Source organism: Beta vulgaris, chromosome 9, assembly GCF_026745355.1.
Source record: "Beta vulgaris subsp. vulgaris cultivar EL10 chromosome 9, EL10.2, whole genome shotgun sequence".
In the NCBI taxonomy this organism is placed as follows: domain Eukaryota; kingdom Viridiplantae; phylum Streptophyta; class Magnoliopsida; order Caryophyllales; family Amaranthaceae; genus Beta; species Beta vulgaris.
Window position 1 is genome coordinate 48468088 of NC_079210.1, and position 19228 is coordinate 48487315.

Consider the following 19228-nt stretch of genomic DNA (forward strand, 5'->3'; position numbering starts at 1 on the left):
CAACCACTTGTTCCCTAATTCTTCATCTTCTCCAAAAGATACCAAAACTCTAGAAATTGTGCATATCACATCTCAAGTCTCAACTCCAAAAAAAAAATCAAAATCCCCCTAAATAATAACCACACAATAAAAAAAATCAAGTAAAGCGTAAGGCCTCGCTTTGTCGACTACCGTTACCCGCCGTCCATAGGCATTGCTGGCCGTAGTTCGCATAACTAGTCTGGACCCACCTGTCCAGAACAAAGTCAAGCAAAGGCAGAACAGAGGGGGAAGAGGTGGAGAGAACCTTAAGCACTTCATCAGTCCAGTGTAGTGTAGTGGAGGGAGAGAAAGGGAGAGAAAGGGGAGGAGCGTGGAGAGAGGAAGACTGGGAGAGAGGATGTGGGGGTACAGTTGTACCCCCATGTACCCTTCTCCGTCCGCCACTGATACTAATCACATATTTTTTTTGGTACTACCAAGTATTATTGAAACATCAATCTTAATTGAATATTGTACTTTCTAGTTCAATGTACTCCATAGAGGTTTTTGGTACTTTGAAACATTCATATAAACATATGTATTATAAAATTTGTATTATTACTATCAGGGTCGTCTTAAACAATTCAGGGGCCCTGTGCTAACTTTAAATTTAGGCCCCAAAATTTTTAGAATATATAACTACGACATATGTGAAAATACATACGAGACATATAATGTCATATTTGTTATTTCAAACGACAAAATTCATAGTTGAGAATAAACTAATACTACCTAAGAACGAGAAATCTTTATCATTATTTAAAACTTGAATGTAAAAAATGAAAAATATTAAGAGTTAATTTGGTAAAAAAAAAGATAAATTTCTAGAGTTGGTAATTTTCCATGAAAATGATACTTGATTTTTTTTTTGAGAAAAGCATACTTGCTTTTATTAGTTTGATGGTATATAAATAAAAGAGGAAAAAAAAGGGGCTCAAAAGCTACCTTGTAGGATTTGAACCCTTGGCTAAATACAAAGACAAGGAATCAATATAAGGTAGTACCAATGTGCTACAACATAAACCTTTGCTATTCTATCACAACAACATAATTATAAACTGATTTGGGGGCCCTATTGATTTGGAGGCCCTGTGCAATGGGTCTGTTTGCACAGCCCATTCACCGGCCCTGATTACTATCTGCCTTTCTCCATATTTTAGTATTTTTAAGTTACATTCAATTGAAAAAATAACATACCCTAGGCCTAGTAGCAAAGTAAGGAAAGTGTAGTGAATAGTAACTTCAATGACGATATTATAAGAAAAAAAAAACCTAAAATAGGAAAGATTTAAAGTAGGAAGAACTTTTTGAAACCGCATAAAAAGCAAAAACAAAATAAAAAAGAAACATGAGGGAGTAATATTATTATATGAAGTATCTATCTATGGCTATACGAGATAATGTTAGAATTATTACAATGTTTCATTTCTTTCTCATAATATAAGATTATTTATAATTTTCATTAGTACAGTTATAATAAGTGTGCAAATTCTCACAATTAGGAGCACATAAGACTTAGGTTGTTTCTTTTCTCCTTATAAAATTGATCTGAATACAAATAATTTTATAGTTTTAAAATGGATGGAATATTGCGAACTTATCTATGTTGTCATATTAATTGATTCCAATACACTGTTCCATCGCCACAATAAAATCAAGATGCACCATTAAATGAGTTTAGGCAACTTAATGTGTTTGATACATAAATTAGATCAATTCATCAAATATAGAAGAGAGAAGCTATCAACATAATTTGTTTATTTTTGACAATGAGAAATTGTGTATTAATTAAAAGATGAAATACAGTCTAATGCTAATACAATCAAATAAATAAATCTTCCATAAAAAAATAAAAAAATAAACAAATGTAAAGAAGTTTTAGAAGCTCGTACATTCTATCTAAAACAAAAATAAGTAAAACTAATAGAAAGTCACTTAGGAAGGGGAACGTCGCTGGTCGATACTTGTGATGGTGGAGTCAAACCTCGAATGGCTGATGGAAGTGGAAGAAGAAGCTGATGATATTCACGATCTAAACAACGGACAACCAACAACAAAGCTTCTTGTCTCATTTCATAAGCAATCCCAATAATCTGCCATCAACATAAGTGTAACTGTAACACAACATAATAGGAACACAATTCAAATACTTCTACGTAGTTTTTGGTTCCATGGATTCCAACAACTCATCAAAGTCATTGTTAATATGTCAATAATTTAAGCCACGTATATACTTACTATTTTTGTTAAGTGGATCAAGAAGTGGGGACATATAGTTAAGACCAAAGGGACAAAGCCACCACGTAGGTTGCTATAGCCTATAGGTGCTACTTTTACATGCCGTTACAAAGGACCCACTATATTAGGGCTCTATCTATCGCCCATGCCACATTGCCACATGTAAAAAAGACTAGAGTTGCTTCCCATGCCATAGTCTCCGTTAATTGGACCACCATACCGTTACGTTATAATGTTTGCATACACGTAACCAAGGTCATTTTCGCCATTAACCTCTCTTAGGCCTTTGGTGACTAAGGTTAAGTTGGTCATTTTTTTTGGTGCGAATGAGCCACAAGAATGGGGATGACAATCGATCCCAAGATCACCTTAAATTAGGAGGAAAGCTCTAACCAATCGAGCTATCCCTCAGTCTTACGTCGGTCACAATAATAGCGTATAACATCTCAGTTCTCAGCGTTTGGAACCCCCTTTGGCAAATTGTCCACTTAATCCAGGATATCAAGATTTTGTTATCTCAATTCTCCGCTTGGAAGGCGGCACATGTCTTCAGAGATGTCAAGCGGACGACAGATTGGATGGCTAATGTTGGTCACTTAGTTTCAAATTCGTTTATTGTTCCTTTTTGTAATAATTCTTCATTATCCTCTATTCTTGTAACTGATTCATTAGGTGTTCCTTTTGAACAGAGAGTCACCTAACGTTGTTACAAAACCCACCATATCCTCATCACCTACCATCTTTAGTTGAAAGAGAAACAATGGCGTGAAGTGGTGAAAGGATGAGATAAAGAGGACGAGGATGAGCGACATAGGGGATAAGGAGGAGATTGATAACTTGGCCAACGGTAGATTGACGCCTTGAAAAATCAACACGACTAGTAAGGATTTCCTACATATAGGTCGTACCATATAGTCGGTTGAGCCAAAAGTCGTGTCGCGTCGAGCTTGTAAAAAAAAGTGTAAATAAATAAGCCTCCACAGGCGACGCACCCGTCCCACAACTTATCCGATCGTTAAACATCTCTCCAAAATTACTTAAAATCGCCCCGGTTCCACCAAATATTTCCAACTTTACCCTTCCCTTTTTTCATTTATTTTCCACAACCACCACCTCCATTCCCACAACCACCACCAAAACCACGCACACATCATCGAAGCCACGCACACCGAAACCACACAAACTACCACGTTTTCGCGGTGGCGCCCAAATTTTTTTTCCCGGCTTTCTCGTGGTAGTTGCAAGGGTTGGGGGGTTGCTGGTGGGTGTGGCGGAAGGAGGTGGATGGTGGTGGAGTGAGGTGGCTAGTGCGTGTGGTGGTTTAGGATAAAAGAAAGAAAAGGTTATAAATGTAATTTCATTTTTTTTGGGCGATTTTAAGTATATTTGGGGCGATTAATAGAAGTTCAACTTATCCAATACTCTTCTATTGTACACTTAGTCACTTACATTCGGTACACCTAATTTTCTTAATTTACTTCTTTTGCTTCTTTTTAATTGTTACATTTTAAATTTTGTACTATTCACATACATTACTTTCACCTTATTTTTTCTGTTACGAATATATAAAAACAAAAATGATCATATAAAATATAGTTAAATTTATTTACATAATATCAACTTTTTTATAGCTTAAATAAATACATTCATAAATATATTAATGATCAAAATTATGCGTTAATAATCGTAAAAATCAAATTATTACACCTATTTAGAAACGACAGCGATACATACTTTCATTCCCCAGAAAATCGAAATGGAGCAAACTAAAAAACAAGAGGGCTTTCATTATTGTATCCGTTGAAACCGCTCCTTTCAGTGTCACAGTCTAAAACTCACTCCCTCTAATATTCATCTCTATGAAGCTCAACTCAGTTGCTTTCAAAATAAAACAGATCAAAGATACCTTCAAAATGACACTCTCTCTCTTCTTTCTCTCTCCTCCCAAATCATCTTTCTAATTTCCCCTGCAATGCCAATCCAACAAGTTTCCCTCTAAACACCAAATAATTACACTTTCTCTCTCCTAAAATTCCCATAAAACAAAAAAAAGGGGGAAAATTCTGAATTCTAAATTCTTAAATTTCCCTGTTTTTTCACCTCAAAAACAACAATGGCGAAAAACCCAGAAAACCCCATTACTCAAACCCTAACATCAACCTCATTTCTCGGCATAAAACTCTACATTTTGATCTTAATCTTAATTACCCTCTTCATTTTTTCATGTTTTTTTCTGTTCCTCTGTTTTTTCAGAAGAAAACACAAAGTGGGTAGTCGAAAACGTGTCCTTTTATGGAATAATTCTGGTATAATTCCTTTAGTTTCAAAGGATATTAAGTTAATGGAGGATGAAAATGGGATAAAAAAGAAAATGAGGGATATTTTAAAGGTAGAAAAAACTGAAGAAATTGGGATTTTAGTTAAAGATGGAGGAGAGAGAAAAAATGGATTTTCAGCTGAAAGTGACGGAAGTTCTTCTAGTAAAGTGTCGGTAATTTCATCTGATGTTCCTAATATTGGGTGGGGAAGATGGTATAGCTTGAGGGAGCTTGAGATTGCGACACGTGGATTTTCTGATGAAAATATTATTGGTGAAGGTGGTTATGGAATTGTTTATAGAGGTGTTCTTGATGATGGGTCTGTTGTTGCTGTCAAAAATCTTCTAAATAACAAGTATGTTTTGCACATTTTTTTCATGTAAATTTGGTTGTTTTAATGTTGTAAATTTGTGTTTTTGTTGCATTTTTTGGTGTGTAATTGTGTGGAAATTGTTTTTTTTTGCATGTGATTTGAGTATTAAAGTGAAATTGGTTGATGCTTTTTTCATGTAAATTTGGTTGTTTTAATGTTAGAAATTTGTGTTTTTGTTGCATTTTTTGGTATGTAATTGTGTGGAAATTGTTTTTTTTGGCATGTGATTTGACTATTAAAGTGAAATGGGTTGATGCTATTTTCATGTAAATTTGGTTGTTTTAATGTTAAAAATTTGTGTTTTTGTTACATTTTTTGGTGTGTAAATGTGTGGAAATTGATTTTTGCATGTGATTTGATTATTAAAGTGAAATGGGTTGATAATTTTTAGTGGAAAAATTGTAAAATCTTCCATAGTTTTAGTAGGAAAAAAATTCAATCTTTTTTATCTAGTTTACCAATTTTAGTAAATCTTTTATATGTGTTCATAGTTTTTGCTGTTGATTTTGAGGAATAAAATTTTAGTTGAAGGAATAACTAGAATTATATGTCAAATTAATCATTTTTCTTTATTGTGTCTTATAATTCTCTAACCTATGTGTTTTTTTTTTTTTGGATTTTTGTTGTTTAACTTGTTCAATGTTAAGAATATGGTTTGGAATTTGTTGATATCTATGATAAATAAAACAAATTTTTAATCTTTTATGCAATTTTATAAATATGTAGTTCTGCATTTTAGTGGAATTTTGCTTAATTTGGTCTTCATGTTTTGTTTTTTTTTTTTGGATTTTGTTTTTAACTTGTTCAATTTTGAGAGTATGGTTTGGAATTTGTTGATATCTATGATAAATAAAACAAATTTTTAATCTTTTATGCAATTTTATAAATATGTAGTTCTCAATTTTAGTGGGATTTTGCTAAATTTAGTCTTCATGTATTGATTTTCTTAATGATTTGTATTGATATTTTACATGTTTGTGCTAAAAGTCATCATGTCGGTTTGAAGATTTTGATGGGCACTCTTTTGCTTTGCTTTGCTTATAATCTAACGGTGCAACTTACAATCCATGTGTGTTAGTACTTGATAGCAAATTTTTCATGAGAAGTTTAGAAAAGTAGGTTGACTGTATATTTAACTATATTCTACTAAATTCTTTATTTGTTACTCCCGATCAAACAATATCACACATGATTATATTCTCCTTACCTATAAAGTACAAATGACGGTCAAAGTAATAAATATGAATAGTATCTTGTATTCTTGTTCATCTTTGGATTTGAGAAAGTAAAATGCTCAATGAGCTCTTTAATCCCTTTTTTCTCATCTTCATCATATGGTTTTGGAGCTTTTGCTTTCTCTTCTTTTAAACTTCACTGTACTTTTTCTTTTAATTGCTCTTACACATGTGTTATATCATCTTACTGTTAAGCTTTTTTCTACTTTAGTTGAACTCTTTACTTGATCCAGTACTTTGCCTTTAAGAATTAGAGGAAGTGTCTCATGTAATGAAGCTTATAGTCCGACTAATTGGCTTAAAACTCGAGTTTATTGTTTGCTTAAATTTAGCTGTTTGAATCTGTAGCAAGGCATTACAACTCGGTTTTTGCAGGCAGTGTGGACGGTTTGAGTCTGTCACGGCCTAAAATGATGGTCGTGGTAAGCTCAAGAACTTTTATGATGCCGAGATAGTATCTTGATCTATAGCGATAATGATGCATATTGTTGTGCAACTTTCTTGAAACAATTGGTTCAACTAAACGCATTATGTTGTTTTTTTCATTAGATGGATTTTGAAAGAAGATCCAAATGCTGGAGTTTTAAAAGTTTCAAAATTCAAAATGAATTGGCCATTGAGGTGTTGCATTTATGACATGTTTTTGGACCCTGCATTTACAAACACTTGCCTTCTTCTGTGAACTCCTTTGATGCTTTAAATCCGTGAAATAAATCAACAGTGAAAAGTTTGAGGCTACTCATTAATTAATGAAGAGCACATTAATTTTGATGAAATTACTTGAATTCTTTATAGAAAAAGGAAAATGATATCCCTCCAAATGTTCTATAGAAGAATATTACCAATTTGACCATGTATGGCCTACTTGTAGGGGACAAGCTGAGAAAGAATTCAAGGTGGAAGTTGAAGCCATAGGGAAAGTAAGGCATAAGAATTTGGTTGGTCTTGTTGGTTACTGTGCAGAAGGCCCTCAAAGGTGCCATTCTATTCCATCAGCTAATCAATTGACTTTGTTTTCATGTTTTCATCATTCTATTGTAAACGACTACTAGTGTGGTATGTGTTGCTCATAAGTATATTGCACTGCGTATGATGACTCAGGATGCTTGTGTATGAATATGTCGATAATGGCAATCTAGAACAATGGTTGCATGGAGATGCCGCAGAAATGACCCCTTTGACATGGGACAGCCGAATGAAGATTGCCATCGGAACTGCCAAAGGGTAAGACTTTTATGTTCATATGGAAGATTGCCTTAACTGAGGCAATAACTGTCATGCTCATTTGCAATAACCGAAAGCATGAGTATGGGGATTTTGGAATTACTCCATTCGTCTAGAATAGTTGCCATATTTTCTCCGCCCCTTATTGTTAAAATATGCATGAATTTACAAAAAAAATTCTTTATCATAGTTGCATTTTTTATCCTACCCTTTACCATTAATTTAAGTATTGACATATTGGGAAAGTAAATAATCAACCTTTTCCAGACATCCAAAATAGTATATATGTCACTATAATTCTGAAAATAGGGAGTGTTTCGATGGGACATAATTGACAAGCTTCTGTTGCTGTTTACTCTTCCATGCATGTAGAGCTATTAATGTCATTAATCTCTTCCACAGACTGGCTTATTTGCACGAAGGTCTAGAACCGAAGGTTGTTCATCGTGATGTCAAGTCTAGTAACATCCTTCTTGACAAAAATTGGAATGCAAAAGTATCCGACTTTGGACTAGCCAAGCTCTTGGGATCCGAGGCAAGCTATGTGACTACCAGAGTCATGGGAACATTTGGGTTTGTCCTCTCTAATTATCTTTGACGTTCTATCATGTGATTATGAAAGCTTGACTCTAATCCTGGGTTTTAATTCTGCAGGTATGTCTCCCCCGAGTATGCTAGCACAGGTATGCTCAGTGAGGGAAGTGACGTGTACAGTTTTGGTGTTTTGCTTATGGAGTTGATCACGGGAAGGTGCCCAGTTGATTATTCTAAACCACCTGGAGAGGTAGTTTGGCTTCTCTTCTTTGTATGGGTGCACTGGAAAGTTTCTGCTGTTTTCTGATGTGAATTCTTAAATTTCAGATGAACTTAGTTGATTGGTTCAAGGGGATGGTTGCAAGTCGACGTGCAGAAGAAGTGGTGGATCCATTAATTAGCGTTCAACCCTCTTCTAGGGCACTAAAGCGGGTCTTATTGATCTGCCTGCGCTGCATAGATCTTGACTCCAATAAACGGCCAAAGATGGGACAGATTGTGCACATGCTTGAGGCAGATGAATTTCCCTTTCGTTCTGTAAGTCTTCTCCATGTTCTAATTTACATATAACATGATGGTAGGGTGGTGTTTTGTTTCGTAGTTATTAATTCTACTTTGCAAAACTGCAACAACCAGATTTTGCCTCAGCCAGCCACCAGGACGTTTCTATGTACTATGATTGTGATATGTGCACATGTTCTTGTTACCTGATGTTCTTATTCATCGAACAATTCTGCCATGAACAAGAGAGTGGGGCGAAAATGTTATTGCATTTGCTCTGGGCCCCACTCCCTTTCTTCTTTCCTGTTCACCAACCAACTCTTTCAGTGAAGCATTTTCTCACCTTTGAGAGCAGTACCCAGTTAGGTAGAAGTGGTAGACAAACTGTAACAACATGGTCAGTACTCAGTACTCAGTAATGTGATGCATCACCTTGGACACTCGCAACACTTTCAAGACTTCGCGTTGCATATAAAGTTAATTATGAGTTGCATCGATAATTATACGGGGGTGACAAACCATATCAAAATTGGACTAAAAGGTCCACTATCGGGACACTTTGGCAATTTTGGGAGTTTGAGTTGACAAACCATATAATTTTAATTATGAGTTACTCATGCACACTGATTAACACATCGATATAATCACACAAGGGTGATAAACCATATCAAATATTTGATTAAAAGTTCCACTATGGGGACATGTTGGCAAATTTGTGAAAACATGGAAGAAAAAGGGGGAAATTCGAGATCGTTGGATGATATTGGAAACAATCAAGTCATTACAGATTAGAGAGTTGAGTTTAGACTTTCTCATTGTCACATTGATATAAAATTAATCAGGGATTGGATCAAAGTATCCCCAAATAACAGTTGCTCAACCCCTTGCTCTGATTTTCTAGTGAGGGCTAACATCAACATATTTTGTCAAATATAGCATTCCTACCTCCTAGGTACCTTATAACAGAACTAACTAAGCCAGCAAGGCATGATATCAAACACCAAGTTTGAACACTTAGCTATACCCCCTCGCCCAATGCAGGAAATTTTGTAAGAAGTTCGAGTAGATTTTGCAGTAGCTTTGCCTCATTGTTTGTATTATTCTCATTTATGTATTCAACTTTGCAGGATCATCGACCTACACGTCAGAACTGAATTCTGCTACCGAGAAAGTTCAGTTATCTGATAAAGGATACGCCAGGTGATCGATGAGATCTGCATAAACTCTTGAGCAGATCATTAGAATCTATTCGGAGTCTATTACACGGGAAGGTGGAGGGATAAATTTGTATATTTAGCTTATACATACAAGATTACAGGTAATGCAGTTTTCTTGTAACAGGCCTCGGAATGACATATTTTGTTGGGTTCTATTTATTTTTTCACATCTTTGGTGGTATCTAGTTAGAACATTTGCAATTAACAGTGAGCTTGTAAATATATAGTACTAGTAGTATTTATTTATTGGCTTCTAGGAATCAGATTTCAAGCATATTTTATTGGGTCTTCTAGGAATGAGATATCAAGCATGATTGTGTTGTTCACTTGTTATGTTGTGAGATTTTACAGAAAAATGCTCAAATTTTTATGGAGGAATTCAAGGAATAATATGACAATTCATAGTGATAATTAAATATGTAAATTTTAATTTATGTGTACTTCTATTGAATTCTATACAATTGGTATCAGATTTCAGTCCATGTATTCGATAACTTACCAATATAAACTGTAATACAGTTGAGCTTTAATCTAGGACTCTTTCACAATGTAAGCATGGTAACCTGAGCTTAAGGTTCTACTTTCTTTCCCCTTCCTTTCTTCCTACCCTCCTTTCACCTCTCGTAGCCCTGGCCCATGAAAGTGTTTCTCTTCATGGCTTCTCCGGCACAGGCTCCTCCTCCTCCCCCTCGGCTCCTTACCCGGTCAAACACGAGCAATATCAACGCACACCCTATCTCGAAGAGATCAACTACATTGCTCGTGTATGGATAGCTTTGTTCCAGGCAATTGCATGGGCTCGGAACAACATCTATCACATTGACACAGAAAATTAGCAGTTAGATGCTATCATCCTATCCTGGATGCTTGGATTTATGATACCATATTCGACATTGTCCTGCTCACTATCATCAAATCCGGGCCAATAACACGAGATTTTGGGTTCGACGTCAAAAATTAGTTTCATGACAGCAAGAAGGCTAGAACCACATATCTTAAGAATCAATATAACCAGTGGCCACTGCCATCTTGAGCAATACTCTTGTCATTACTTATTTCCAACAACTCAAGGAGTTGGCTAATCAAATATACAACACCGACAATGTGGTTATTCATCCTCAAATTTTTTTAAAAATTTGGTAAGAATTCCTCTGGGCTGTCCTCGCACAGGGCTCCCATCCAGAGGCTCATTATAAGTCAGACACCTCCCAACACCCCCCTTCAATCCCAAGCAAATGCTTAGGTAGGAATTCAACCCTAGACCTTGCTAGGGAAAATGAGAAAGCTCACCACGTGAGCCAACCTCAATTTCTTATTCATCATCAAATTAACACCTCTTCTTCTCCTACTGACACCCCTAGCTGATGCATCTACTAACAATTGACTAGCAACTCCAACAACAGCACCAACACCAAACGCAACATCGCAAAACGAGAGGACACTATCATCAACGACAACCTCGTCTCCTACATGGGTTGTTCCCTATGTCCATACTTAGAGGTCACAAACGTACCGCATCATCTTCATACTTAGGCTCATGCTTGTTTTGTCTCGTACACAAAATTATTAGACTACATGTAATATAGAGACCGACAACACTATTAGAACTGTCAAAATTTAATATGACACGACAACACGAGCCGTATAAAGGAAAAATGGATTAGTGTCAAAGGGTTTTTAAATACGTTTATACAAACAGACCAACACGTATTTTGCCATAGTGCTGAAAATACTTAACATTTTTAACTTAAGCTCATAGGAAAATTCAACATTTTATTTCTTTCTACTTTCTTTCTACTCCATGTCTCCATATATTTTATTTCTTTCTACTCCATGTCTCCATATATTACATTATACTTCCTCCATTTTTCTATACATGCTATAGAGAGAAAGTGAGAGGTTTTTAACAAAGGTAGATAGAGAAAGTAAGGGACCACCACTTTTTGAATAAAAAAAAATTATAATTAAGGAAAAACTATACTTCCTCCGTTCCATAATAAGTGAAACACTTCTCTCTTTTATGTGAGAGCTTTTTCAGAGAAGTGTTTCACTTATTATGGAACGGAGGAAGTAGTTATTTTAAAGGAGAAGATGGAAGACCACCAACTTTTTAATAGTATTTTAAAATTTTTAAGGTAAAAAGATATTCATCTATGGTATGCATCATCTATTATGAGTTTATGACATTTTCATTTAACGTATAGCATCTATAAAAAAAACGGAGGGAGTAGACCTCACTAGCAAAGAGAAAGTAAAATATTGACTTACTTATGGGTTATGGCAAAATAAAAAATTTCCGTTGCCGGGACTTGAACCCGGGTCTCTCGGGTGAGAGCCGAGTATCCTGACCAACTAGACTACAACGGATTTGTTATTTATACACTAAAACGCTCTAATATATCTTATTATTAAATTAAATCGTCGAAAAAAGAAAATAAAATAAAATCCGACAACTTAAAAACGACGCGACACGCTCTCATTACACGACACGTGTCTATAAAACTCCCACAAACATCAAACATCCCCACATTCTTCCATTCTCTCCACATCCAAACACACACCCCCGCCCAAATTTACCTGAAGACTACATTCCTTCTTCTCTCTCCTCCACTTTTTTCTTCACTCACAAAAAAAAAAACACAACAATGTCTTCCTTATAATCAAAAATCTTCAACATTCAGATCTACAATTTCTCACATTAATCTCTTTAGGTTATACGAAATCTGCGCAAAAATGGAGGCACAACTTGTTGAAAGGTTAGAGAAGGCTGTTTCACGTTTAGAGGCGATTTCTTCTTCTTCTCGAAGCGTCGAATTTTGTGGCGATGATGCGGCGTTGGATCCTTCGATCGTCGCTTTTGACGATCTGATCGCGAATTCTGTTGGTAGGGTTTCCGCTGCTGCTGAGAAGATCGGTGATGAGGTGTTGGAAGCTACGGTGATTCTTTGTGTTGCATTTTCTGCGTTGCGTGATCTTCTTGTGAAAGTTAAACAAACTCAGGTGATTTCGAGTTTTTAAAGTTTTAGTTTCGTGTGATTGTGATTTTTGAGTTTTTGTGTTGTAGTTGTTGATTTTGATTGTAGATAGGAAGAAGTTTGATTTGATTTAAAATGAGCGTGTTGTTTTTTTCTCGATTTTGTGTTATTGTTGATTTTGATTGGAGAAGAACGCAGTCAGAGTTAAACAAACTCAGGTGATTTCGATTTTTTCAAGTTTTAGTTTCGTGTGATTATGATTTTTGAGTTTTTCTGTTGTAGTTGTTGATTTTGATTTTAGATAGGAAGAAGTTTGATTTGATTTAAAATGAGCGTGTTTTTTTATTTGTCGAATTTGTGTTATTGCGGATTTGATTGGAGAAGAACGTAGTCAGAGTTAAACAAACTCAGGTTATTCCGATTTATCAAGTTTTAGTTTCGTGTGATTACGATTTTCGAGTTTTTGTGTTGTAGTTGTTGATTTTGATTTTAGATAGGAAGAAGTTTGATTTGATCATAATGAGCGTGTTTTTTTATATGTCGAATTTGTGTTATTGTGGATTTGGATTGGAGATGAACGTAGTCAGAGTTAAACAAAATCAGGTAATTCCGAATTTTCAAGTTTTAGTTTGGTGTGATTCGGATTTTCGAGTTTTTGTGTCGTAGTTGTTGATTTTGAGTTTAGATAGGAAGAAGTTTGATTTGATTTAAAATGAACGTGTTTTTTTATTTGTCGAATTTGTGTTATTGTGGATTTTGATGGGAGAAGAACGTAGTCAGGGTTAAACAAGCTCAGGTAAGTCCGAATTTTCAAGTTTTAGTTTCGTGTGATTACGATTTTCGAGTTTTTGTGTTGTAGTTGTTGATTTTGATTTTAGATAGGAAGAAGTTTGAGTTGATTTAAAATGAGCGTGTTCTTCCTTGTCGAATTTGTGTCATTGTTGATTTTGATTGGAGAAGAACGTAGTCAGAGTTACACAAACTCAGGTAATTCCGATTTTTCAAGTTCTAGTTTAGTGTGATTCCGATTTTCGAGTTTTTGTGTCGTAGTTGTTGATTAATAGGAAGAAGTTTGATCTGATTCAAGATGATCGTGTTTTGTTTGTCGGATTTGTGTTATTGTTGATTTCGATTGGAGAAGAACGTAGTTTGGATATGGAAGTACGGCGGATAATGGAGGAGGTTGGTTGATGAGGTTTAATTATCTAATGGTAATTGTAATAGTTAAGAGATTCGCATTTCAATTTACATAAGAAGCTTCATTGTTTTGATTTTTGAAATTTGTGTATTTTAGTTGTCTTTTTGATTTTAATTGGAGAGTAGCGGATTTTTGCTGAGTAATTTGCATTCGAAAGTAATTATGTTACAGAAGCTGGATAACGATGGTTTGAATGGATGGAATATGAGATTTACATGTTAATTTTATGTTGATTATATAGATTTTGCCTTTTCTTTTTCAGCAGAACTAGTTATGAATCTTATGATTTTGTTCGTGTAATGAGTAATGAGTGATGTCCATCTGAAAGTAAGAAATCAAAATGTTTTTTTGGCTCGATAGATAATGGTAAGGGATCTAGAATATTTAAGTTTATCATTAAGTTTGCAATTTAGAATGATAGAAAAAAAGTGATTTTTAGGGAAGTACATAACAATGTCTATGTCGAAGTCATCCAATAGTTATCTAATCATATGAGAAGTTTGGACTGTCATAATGGACTGATGCACGCTAAGGAGTATAATGAACTTTAAATGAGCTAGGTGTTGCTGGATTCGACCTATATTATGATAGCACAGTGGTAATATTGAGAAATTATTGGTTCGAGTTGCATTTACGAGAGGAAAAAAGGATAGTCAATTACCAAAACTAGATCAGTTATTAACATAGTCAGTGTAGGATTGTGTAAATATTTATTGGGGACAGCCACTATAGGATTGAGAGGTTATTTATACATTGGTATTGGGGAACGGGGATAGCCCTAAATAAGAGGCATGATGCCTTTTGGGAATAGGATGCAGGGTTAGCATGTTGTATATGGCAGCAATTCAGCATGCTATATATTGAGAGATGTCATTTGTTTGTTTTTACCTATTGTTAACTTCAGCAGTATCTTTCGCTAATAAGGTTGATACCCTTTGGTTTGTCTCCCGCTGTTGAAGGTCATTTTACATGATCAGTAACAAAATTCTCATGTCATTTCATTTATCAGTCCAGTCAACTAACTTTTCTCATCAGCATTTGTCAATTTAGTACAAATGCACTTAAAGTGATCTTTTTAAAATACCAATGCAAATATTACATGTATTATTTAATATATTGTTTGGTGCAAGTGTGCAACAGCCTTACAAGAGCATAGCGTGAGGCGATAAAAGTTATCCTAATAAAAGTGTGAACTCACCCCATTAAAATAAAAAAATTTACCCTTTTGTCTAAATAAATTATTGTAAGACTGATTATAACACTTATTTAATATTTATTGATTCCCTTAACATGTATACATCAGCTTAAAAGCTCGTTCATATTTTGGTAAAGATGCCTTCACATGTATCATGTATGCATTAGCTTGAAGGCTCATTTTGTAAAGTGGCTGTAATGATTGTGAGTTTATATGTACATGTATATAGATAGTCCCATGCGAATATATATGGTAAATTGGTAATGCTTATTCAGCCCTAAAATCTCTTTTTGTTCATAAATTTTCATTATCAAATTTAGATTTTAGAGGGTTGTATAGGTGTACTTATGAGTCCAAATTATGATATTTAATGGAAATATATATAGAAAAGCAGAATTGTGGATGGAATTGCATTACCATGGACGATAGGACGGGACTTTATTTACAAAATTACTTATAGACTCTTTACTATTACCACTTCTATATTTCTTCCTACCAACATGGTGTAAAAGACACATATATTGGGATAGTAATTACTCATAGTTTCTAGCAAGTAACACATGGGTATGAACGACATATCTTTGTGATTGGGATAATATATTACACATAATTTCTAATTTTCTATTATATCCATATGGGTGACTGATGGTACTTTGGCCTCTTTGGGTATGGGGTGAGGTTTTGACTAGGGGGCGAAGCACGGTTGTGCGAGTTGTAGTATGCTAAGATTCTGCCTGTTAAATGCAACTTTCAAATTTTTTGCAGAAGCCTGACATGGCCGGGATGAGTGAATTCCTAAAGCCATTGAATGAAGTGTTCACAAAAGCTAATGCCTTGACAGAAGGGAAGCGGTCTGATTTCTTTAACCATCAGAAATCGATTTCTGACAGCCTTGCAGCTTTGGCATGGATTGCGTATACAGGCAAAGATTGTGGTAAGTTTTCTTACTTCGACCTTTAAACGCTGAAGCTTTGCTTTATCCCATCCATTGTTTTCTGGGTTTTCTAATACTTTGATTCTTGCTAGGTATGAGTATGCCTATCGCACATGTGGAAGAAAGTTGGCAAATGGCTGAATTTTATAGCAACAAGGTATTACTTGGTTTTTTTCACAATGCCTTTTGTCTGTTAAAGTTTGAATGAAGAATTGATCACAGTATTACAATAAACAGTTGTGCTTAAAAACCTAGTCCGCAACTAGTATCTTTCTATGGTTTTGGTATGATTTCTTTCCATCATGCATACTTCTCAAAGTTAAACAGTTTGGCGCTGTCTATTGCACAAAAGTACTCGATATGCATTTTCTGATATCACAGATTCCTTCAATTGCTTTCTCATTGCTCAGGTTCTGATTGAGTTCAAAAGTAAGGATCCTAATCATGTGGAGTGGGCGAAGGCTTTGAAGGAGCTTTATTTACCAGGTTTGAGGGATTATGTTAAGAGTTTCTATCCATTGGGACCAGTTTGGGGTACCTCTGGCAATGCAACTGTCTCTGCTGCACCTAAAGCCCCTGGACCAGCTGCTCCTGCAGCACCACCTCCACCTCCTGCTTCACTCTTCTCTGCTGATTCTGCTAAGCCTTCTTCGTCACAACCAAAATCAGGAATGTCTGCCGTCTTTCAAGAAATCAGCTCTGGTGGAGGCCTTACATCAGGTAGCTACCTGGCATATTCTTCTTCCATTTTTCTACGGTTATTCGGTTGAGTTTTGGTGAGCATACTTTCATTTTCTTCCCAGGCCTGAGAAAGGTTACCAATGACATGAAGACGAAGAACCGTGCTGACCGCAGTGGTGCTGTTCCTGTTGTGGAAAAGGAACCGCGTGCCAGCTCATCAGCATTTGCCAAAACAGGGCCTCCAAAACTGGAGCTTCAAATGGGTCGTAAGTAAGTGTTTAATGATATTTGATACATGCGTTGTCTCTTTTGACTGTTTTCACTGACCGGTACCTTTATCCTCTTTTTTTAATTGGTAGGTGGGTTGTTGAAAATCAAATTGGGAAGAAGGATTTGGTTATTGATGAATGTGATTCAAAGCAGTCTGTATATGTTTTCGGGTGTAAAGATTCTGTTTTGCAGATACAAGGTTTGTTAAGATCTTTATGGAGAAAGATTTCTGACCTTAGCTTCAACTTGGGTTGGGGAACTTGGGTTTTTCCTTGGTTAACTCCATTAACTGCGGGTACTTTAATTCCATCCTTTTCTTTTGGCAGGGAAAGTTAACAATATAACTGTTGATAAATGCACAAAGATGGGAGTTTTATTTAAGGTCAGTAGGAAATTTTTGTGAGAAATAAGCATGTATAAAATGTTGAATATCATACTAGATTTTGCTGGGTTGACTTATACACAGTGATGCCTTGTAAACAGGATGTTGTAGCAGCCTGTGAAATTGTGAACTGCAACGGTGTGGAGGTGCAGTGTCAGGTAATGGTTCTCAACAAAAAAAAGGAAAAAGGAAAATGAAAGCAGATAAAAATTACAACAGTTATCTTCCCATTTGACTAGAATCTAGCTTTCTATAATTAAATTAGTGAACGGTGTATGCTGAGTTTGGTGGCTTTGAAATTTGAAATGCAGGGATCAGCTCCGACAATTTCAGTGGACAATACATCAGGATGTCAATTGTATCTGAGCAAAGATTCTTTGGAGACATCTATAACAACGGCCAAGTCAAGTGAGGTCAATGTGATGGTACCTGCTTCTGAGGCTGATGGTGATTGGGTATGTAGCATAAATTGAGCTACTTTGTTTAGTAGTACTAACTTTTTGTGAAGTTCTTATTGTCTCAGTGCTTTTTTAATATTTTTGTGGGTCACCTAGATATTATACTAGGTTTCTGGTTTAAAGAGGAAGTTAGGGGTGGTTGAGGCGTAAATTAATATATGCTCAATCCCAGAAGCCTGGTAGTTGGAGATAATTCTACCAAAATCAAGTGGAACTTGGGCTGGATATGTCAATGACACATTAATTGAGTAAAGATGGAAATGCCAAGGATGGCATAATCACATCTTTGTAAAATTGGAATTGCATCTCCATTACTTTACAGTTTGCAACAGTAAGAGAAGTGGGAAAAAGAGTAATATGCTAAATGTTTCTAGCCAAACTTGTGGTAGCCTGAACTTCGAGACTTGTAATACATTAAATAACTAGTTTTATCTAAATCTTGTATGAGGTGCCTAGTGGGCTATAAGTGTGGAGCTTGAGGAGTATTAGAGCATCAGACTTGAGATTTTCACTAAAGTTCTACCATACCCTGAACCTAACTGCAGTAAATTCCTAGTGACCAACTGAAAAACTGCAATTACAGAATAGTACCTCTAGCAGCTTCAGACACAGATGAACCCTGGTTGGTGTAACGACGTTCATGTTTCTGTTTTTCATGCCTGCCTAATGGGCTCTTGCCTACAATACATATTCTTTGTGGAGTTGGTATATTTGCATTTGTCTACTAAAATCTGTGTTACAATGAACGCTCTGAATTATATATGTAGGAGCTTGCTGTCTTTTTGAAGTTCTTTTTTTGGATTTCTGTAGCTTAAAGTTTTTATTTTAATTCTTTTTATTTTCATCTTGTAGGGAGAGCACGCTCTTCCGCAGCAGTATATTCATTCATACAAGGATGGTCATTTCGTGACATCTCCAGTTGCTCACTCTGGTGGCTAAACTGGAATATCCACATCCGGATCTAGTATTTTTGAGTCATCTAGTGATTTAACTTTTTTTTTTTTGTCAAGGCTAAGAAGTGCATATTCCATACTTCCTGCCTGTTTTAATTATATTACCACTGGGTTAATTTTGAAACAGAAGTGTTTTGCATTCCCCCCTTCCTTAATTTATTCTTTTATTGATTCGGTTGCTGTCTTATTGCTGTTTGTGTGTGAGGTTGTTGTTTTGTATGAGGTGCCTTTTGGTGTTTCAAGCACACTTCTGTAAGAACGCAAACTCTGTATCATTGTTTCTTCGGTGTTGTTATTAATCAAGTCTTCTTACTTTCGTTTAAAAATCTCGGAAGAGTGTTCTTTTCGCTCATAGCTCTCTGTTTCTCCTTCTTGTCTCTCTGTTTTTCGCTCATTGCCTCATTTGATCACTTGACTTTCTGCATGATCGGTCGAAGCCTCCAGCTTGAATAAAGATGGGGGTCGGAAGCAGTATGGCACCTTCCCAAAAGAGAAGGCAGGTAAATAAAAGAGGTATTGCG

At 35.6% G+C, this 19228-nt stretch overlaps 2 protein-coding genes and 1 non-coding gene across 8 annotated transcripts; 2 read left to right on the forward strand and 1 right to left on the reverse strand.

Annotated features, from left to right (window-relative positions):
- The first annotated feature begins 4026 nt into the window (after positions 1 to 4026).
- LOC104904362 (probable receptor-like serine/threonine-protein kinase At4g34500) lies at positions 4027 to 9987 on the forward strand. The gene is given in 8 exon segments (XM_010692588.4): positions 4027 to 4932; positions 7057 to 7161; positions 7287 to 7409; positions 7812 to 7982; positions 8064 to 8193; positions 8271 to 8480; positions 9572 to 9590; positions 9593 to 9987. Coding segments are annotated over 8 exon segments (1374 nt in total). The 5' UTR covers positions 4027 to 4372; the 3' UTR covers positions 9649 to 9987.
- Positions 9988 to 11955: 1968 nt separating this feature from the next.
- TRNAE-CUC (transfer RNA glutamic acid (anticodon CUC)) lies at positions 11956 to 12028 on the reverse strand. Its single transcript has one exon. It is a non-coding gene; the product is annotated as a tRNA-Glu (tRNA).
- A 159-nt stretch (positions 12029 to 12187) lies between these two features.
- LOC104904363 (cyclase-associated protein 1) lies at positions 12188 to 19033 on the forward strand. Of its 6 annotated transcripts, none has more exons than XM_057391732.1 (12): positions 12188 to 12661; positions 12828 to 12854; positions 13021 to 13047; positions 15795 to 15963; positions 16056 to 16120; positions 16374 to 16683; positions 16767 to 16914; positions 17004 to 17113; positions 17241 to 17296; positions 17398 to 17454; positions 17608 to 17751; positions 18607 to 19033. In XM_057391732.1, exons 1-12 carry the CDS (start codon positions 12395 to 12397, stop codon positions 18691 to 18693), a joined length of 1467 nt encoding a protein of 488 aa, XP_057247715.1. In that variant the 5' UTR covers positions 12188 to 12394; the 3' UTR covers positions 18694 to 19033. The 6 variants fall into 6 exon arrangements, with proteins under 6 accessions (XP_057247715.1, XP_048491876.1, XP_010690892.1 ...); XM_048635921.2 differs by lacking the exons at positions 12188 to 12661; positions 12828 to 12854; positions 13021 to 13047 and adding exons at positions 13068 to 13239; positions 13406 to 13432; positions 13597 to 13623; XM_048635919.1 differs by lacking the exon at positions 13021 to 13047.
- Positions 19034 to 19228: the final 195 nt, after the last annotated feature.